This window comes from Lepidochelys kempii, chromosome 4, assembly GCF_965140285.1.
Source record: "Lepidochelys kempii isolate rLepKem1 chromosome 4, rLepKem1.hap1, whole genome shotgun sequence".
Classification (NCBI taxonomy): domain Eukaryota; kingdom Metazoa; phylum Chordata; order Testudines; family Cheloniidae; genus Lepidochelys; species Lepidochelys kempii.
The window spans coordinates 9,077,067-9,083,066 of record NC_136383.1 but is presented as its reverse complement, the minus strand read 5'-3'; the positions used below and the strand labels follow the sequence as shown (position 1 = coordinate 9,083,066).

At 50.2% G+C, this 6,000-nt stretch overlaps 1 protein-coding gene across 4 annotated transcripts in view; it reads left to right on the top strand.

Moving 5' to 3' along the window:
- The first annotated feature begins 555 nt into the window (after window positions 1-555).
- Window positions 556-6,000, top strand: part of GSR (glutathione-disulfide reductase) — a 33,622-nt gene continuing 28,177 nt past the window's right edge. For 2 of the 4 annotated variants that reach the window (XM_073340305.2, XM_073340304.2), the window contains exons 1-3: window positions 556-727; window positions 4,468-4,494; window positions 5,839-5,927. In XM_073340305.2, the coding sequence (XP_073196406.2) occupies window positions 569-727; window positions 4,468-4,494; window positions 5,839-5,927 (275 nt within the window). In that variant the 5' untranslated portion in view covers window positions 556-568. Of the gene's footprint in view, window positions 728-1,798; window positions 2,237-2,260; window positions 3,618-4,467; window positions 4,495-5,838; window positions 5,928-6,000 lie in introns of those variants that run through there. The other 2 variants (XM_073340307.2, XM_073340308.2) reach the window with 2 other exon arrangements.

Here is a 6,000-nt window from a genome sequence, read left to right as displayed (position 1 = left end):
TGCTTTAACCTTTATTTTTCTGTGCAAACCCAAGGCCTGCCCCTGCCGTGTTCCAGCTGACTAGTACATCCTACTCTCCCCTGAAACGGCTGCCGGGGTATCTCTGCACGTCCACACCCGTGCCGGGCTGTACGAGTCCCTGGGGCGGGCACAGGCCTCTGCCGGGCGCTGAGCTCGCCTGGCGCCCCCCAGCCGAGCCCAGGGTGCGAAGCAGGCGTGCGGGGAGGCGGCCCGGGGGCGACGTGAGTTACCCTTAAAAGGGAGGGTGCCTGGGGGCTGTGGCACGAGAAGGGGGTTGCTCTGACAGACTCTTTAGAAGCAGGGCCTGAGCCTGTGGGGCTGAAACCCCGCCCCTCCCCCCGCCGGTGCGATCAATGGCCCTGAGCCCGGCTCCCAGCCCCCTTCCGCCGGAGCCCCGCCCCCACCTGAGCCCGCCCCGCCCCTTCCCTCGGAGCCCCGCCCCTCCTCTCCCTGAGCACGGAGCCCGCCCAAGCCCCGCCCCCTGCCAGCCCATGTCCCCGCCCTGTCACCGTGACTCAGCAGTTCCCCCCCCCCCCGCCCCAGCTCAATGTGCGCGCTGCGCTCGCTGCCGCCTCGAGCCATGGCCGCCGCCTTCGACTATCTGGTGCTGGGGGGCGGCTCGGGCGGGCTGGCGAGCGCGCGGCGCGCGGCCGAGCTCGGGGCCCGCGTGGCTGTGGTGGAGCATCAGCGCCTGGGGGGCACCTGCGTGAGTGCGGGGGGCGGGGTGGGGCGAGTGCGGGGGGGGGTTGTGGCGGGCGCTGGGAGCAGGGTGGGAGGGGGAGGTGAGGGAGCTGGGTGTGTGGATGGGGCAGGGAGCGGGGTGAGGAGGTTGGGGCATGGGGGGCTCTGGGAGCAGGGTGGGAGGGTGTGGTGGGGGGCTGGGTATGTGGCTGGATGTGGCTGGGAGCGGGGTGGGGGGGAGGTGAGGGGGCTGGGTGTGTGGGTGGATGTGGCTGGGGTGAGGGGCTTTGGGTTGGGGGCGGTGAGGGGGCTGGGTGTGTGGATGGGGCAGGGTTGGGGGGGCTGGGAGCGGGGTGAGGAGGTTGGGGCATGGGGGGCTCTGGGAGCAGGGTGGGAGGGTGTGGTGGGGGGCTGGGTATGTGGCTGGATGTGGCTGGGAGCGGGGTGGGGGGGAGGTGAGGGGGCTGGGTGTGTGGGTGGATGTGGCTGGGGTGAGGGGCTTTGGGTTGGGGGGGGTGAGGGGGCTGGGTGTGTGGATGGGGCAGGGTTGGGGGGGCTGGGAGCGGGGTGAGGAGGTTGGGGCATGGGGGGCTCTGGGAGCAGGGTGGGAGGGTGTGGTGGGGGGCTGGGTGTGTGGATGGATGTGGCTGGGTGTATGGGGGGAGGTGAGGGGGCTGGGTGTATGGGTGGATGTGGCTGGGGGGAGGGGCTTTGGGTTGGGGGCAGTGAGGGGGCTGGGTGTGTGGATGGATGTGGCTGGGGATGGGGTGTGTGTGTAGATGGATGAACATGGCTGCGGGCGTGGATATGTGTGGATGGATGTGGCTGGGGGGTGCGTGTGTAGATGGGTGAATGTGTTTGGGGTGATGGATGTGGCTGGGGTGAGGGGCTTTGGGTTGGGGGCAGTGAGGGGGCAGGGGTGTGGGTGGATGTGGCTGGGAGCGGGGTGGGAGGGGAGGTGAGGGGGCTGGGTGTGTGGATGGATGGGGATGGGGTGTGTGTGTGTAGATGGGTGAATGGGGATGGATGTGGCTGGAGGGTGCGGGGGATGGGGGATGGATGTGGCTGGGGATGGGGTGTGTGTGTAGATGGATGAACATGGCTGGGGGCGTGGATATGTGTGTATGGACGTGGCTGGAGGGTCTGAGGTGTGTGGATGGATGTGGCTTAGGCAGGTGGGGGTGAAGACATGCTGCAGAGAGGGGCTCTAATGAGTAATCCTGGGGCAGATCTCTGGGCCAATTGTGGTTTTCTTTCCAGAACTCGTTTAGCCTTTTAGAAGGGTGGTGAGCTTCCAAGAACAGGTCTGGTTTGTGTGCAGTGATTGACAGGAGAATGCCAGCCTTGCTCCATGGGCATCAGTTTAGTGGTGCCGGTACCTGCTAGGCTCTGAGCTCTTTGTTTGAATCCTTTTATTTAACTGCAATGACTGTCACAAACGGAGAAAATGCCAGCACATCGACAAAGCAGTGTTGTCAGGTGTTGCACAACTCAGATTGGTCACACATCTTTCTTCATGAGGACAACTGGCTTTGTGGGTGTTCTGTATTACTGAATTTTCACAATAGTCATTATTCCTTACATGCCTATAAGGGGATGGGGCCCATCCAGGTCAGACTTTTTTCAAATCAGCTGCATATTCAGCTGCCTATTACCCTCTTTATTTCTTTTAGGAAGGAGGGAGTGTTTAGAAAAAACAAACTGACAAGAGTCAGGAAAGACCAGGAATTCCCCACCCCCATTGTGTGTGTGTGTGTGTGTGGTGCTGATGTTTTTTTTAATAATATTTATTGTTGTGGGACCAAGACTGTAGAGGCCTCAGGTAGGATCAGTGTTCTGCTGTGCTATCTTCTCCACACATAGGAGACATTAGCTGCATCAAATATCTTACAACCAATTTTAAAGTTATATATGTGTATTCAGAACACAACAGAAGCCTTTCCAGCAGCTTAGTTTGCACAGAATTCCAAATGAGCAATGTTCTCTGCTCTGCTGCCCCAGTTAATTAGACAATGTAGGATTTTAAAGAAAAAAATAGGCTCTGATTTTTTTCTCTCTCTGAGATACTTAAGATGGGTATCTTGTAAAATCAGCATACAGTTGAGAGATTTGCTGATCTTTCTAAGAACAGAAGCAAGGCCTGAATATAGAGCTTTTTACACAAGATGATGATGCTACAATGTGTTGTGAAAGCTATTTACCAGATTCAGGTTTCTCCAGAAGTTGGTATTAAAACAATGCTAGTTAGTATCAGTTTATTTCTGACTTACAGGGTCAGATTGTTCATTGAAGTAATTGGTGTAGTCAGTGTATACCAGCTGAGGATCTGGTTCACAGCTAGATAAAATAGAGGATTTGTGTTTTTCGGATAAAATGGTACACTTAAAAAAAACCAAAATTTTCTTGTGCTAGAAAAAGCAAAGAGTAGAGAGGAAGGGAATATAGCAGAGTTCAGAGCTGTGTTTTGGTGCAACTGCAGGCATTTTAATAGACATCTGTTTTCAGAGTCTCCTGAAAAAGTGTTTAAGTATTTTGAAGTACCTTTCCTTGAGACAGCCAGGGTAGTGGATCTGTGCAATGTAGGTGTACTAGCTTGCCTATTGACAGGAAAAAGGCTGTAAAGTTTTGATGAAGCTCTTTAGGAAGAAAACTTTTAATGAAAAGTATGAATAAATTTGTATAATAGGGCCACTAACTGGAAGGAAAAATCCTCATTTAATCTCCTGTGAGCTCCTAGTATTTCCTATACCTCTGCCACTCCTAAAAATAAGGTCAGGGTGAATTTTATGTCACTTGCCAGCTAGTTAAAACAGGAAATACTACTACTTTGAGGAGTGAACAAACTAGTATTGCATAAATCTGAAAGTAAAAGAAAGGACTGGCTTCACGGTGATTGGTTTAAACAGGTCTGTTTGGTAAGTATCTTGGTTTGAGGCAACTCTGCCCCCTTTCTGGTCTCTGAGTGCACCCCCTCAGTTGTTTGGCATCTTGCCTTTGTCTCAAGGTGGGATCTTGCAGTTTTAGGCTCTCAGACTGGGACCTCGGTATATTGCTCTGGGTACAACTGCTTATCAGCCCAAAGACGTGTTTGTGGGTTCACTGGCATTGTGTTCAATATGAATTTGTTTCAAGGTCAGAAGGTTGTGAACCCATAGAAGCTGACCCTGTCATTTGACAGACATCAGAGCACTATTAGCATAGTTACATTTTTAACAGTTGGAGAAACTGAGCCACAAAAGGGGTTCATTGAAAAAGCTAATGATAGCTGAGATTAGAACTCAAAGCTGGCTTCCAGTTGTGTGCTCTGAACACATGGCCACTCCCTTAAAAGTTACACAGTAGTGGGGAGAGAGGAGGTATTAGCTGAGGACACTGAGCTATGTTTGTATTCCTTTTTAAAAAGTGCTATGCAATCTTTACTGTCCATGCTGAGCAGACAGGAAATCCTGTTCTGAATCCATTGAAAGGCAACAGCTTTAAAATGGGCACGGTACATGTTTTTAACCTACCTTAGAAGGGTGAAGGGCTGAGTTAGCCTTGTGGGATTGGAACCTCTGAATTTGGTTATAGAAACTAAAGTGTCAAACATTAATGTCTCTTTGCCCAACTCAAAATGACTTTGACAATTTCTGCATTGTAGGGGGTGGGAGAAAGGTGCAGAATTGGCATCAATTTTGGGAAGCTTTAGTTAGTGGACTTACCATTTTCTAAGTATTGTTTTATGATCATAATGTCACATGTAGACTTAATATTCTTCTCTCTTAGGTGAATGTTGGATGTGTACCAAAAAAGGTAGATTTTTTTTTCTTCTTTCATATTGTCTTTGTGTTGAAATGAATGTATCTGCATCCTATTCTTCACAACACAGATGTTGCTGGGAGAGTAGATAAACTTAATAGGGTGTAGCTACAGTTAGGGACCCTTGCAAAAATACTCCACTCTACAATCCTTACTTTGCTTTTTTGCCTAAGGCTGAGTAGGCTGGTTAGACTGTTTCTAGGTAAAATGAATATCCAAAGGACAAATTGTGCTCTTGGGCCCGTGGATGCAGGTTACACCAGGGTATCTGTGAGCAGACTTTGTTGTTTTAGTATTTTCCTTAGTCTCACAAAAGCGTTTTGTGAATGATTAATTCAAAACAGGCCATCATGAGCAGTGCTTCAAAAAGCATATGAACAGATTGCTCTGGACTTCAGAAACACATGCACTGCTTTTAGTTAAGTTTGCGCCCTTTGGGATGAACTGATCATGCAAATGCAAGATAGAGCACCTACTATTTTCCTATGGTACTATTTCAAGTCTGATGAGAAATGAAGAGATACACATCAAAAAAGGCCACTTTTCCATACGCTACTATGTGTATAAACTAAGTGCTACAGATATGAGTAAGGCTCTACTTGAATCACGAGATTCAAGTAGCTGAGTTGCGGACAATCCATGGGAAATTGTGGAAAAGTAATGACATTACTTGCGGTAATCTGGCAAAGGGTTGGCAGCGGGGGCTCCCGCTGTCGGCCGCCCAGGGCTGAGAGCGGGGGCTCCCACCGCCAAATTGCAGTGGAAGCCTAATATTGCAGGATCCACAATATCACAAATTAAGTAGGGCCTTAGATATGAGACTTCTTCTCCCCGATCCCCTCCAAATCTTTGTGGATTAGATTGTGTAGCTCTATGTGAGCGCACAAAGGGTGGAGTATAGTGCCAGGAGCCTCCTTCCCTCATGCCCCTGCACAGAGGCCAGACACAATTGGCTCTTTACAGTCAAGGTGAACACAAGGCTGTTCAAACAGTAGTGCAAGTCTCCCCCAAAGAGAAGGATTAGGCCTAGGAACTCTCCCACCTCTGTATCAGCAAGCAGAGGTAGGCCTAAACAGGGCAAGTGCATGTGCAGTGGTGGCCCTGCTCCTGCAGAGCAGACTGTGCCAGCCTCACACAAAGCCTCCAGGAGCTTCCTGCTGCATGGCTTTGGGGTCTTTAAGGCCTAACATTGCCCTTATTCATAAAACAATGCCTATTTAAAATAGTAATGTATGGAACTGAGTTGTTCCACCTAATCCGTCTTGAATTACTAGACACAATTGATGCTTTTTTCATTCATGCTGTGTTGAATTACTGTTCTCTTTACCTCTGTGACAGGTGATGTGGAACACAGCTGTCCACTTTGAATTCATCCATGATCATGCCGATTATGGCTTTGAAACCCCTGATGTGAAGTTTAATTGGCGGTAAGTCTAAGATTCAGTATTCCAGGTGCAAAATCTTGTTTACGTGTATCCTTTTAAAGCACAATACATTTTA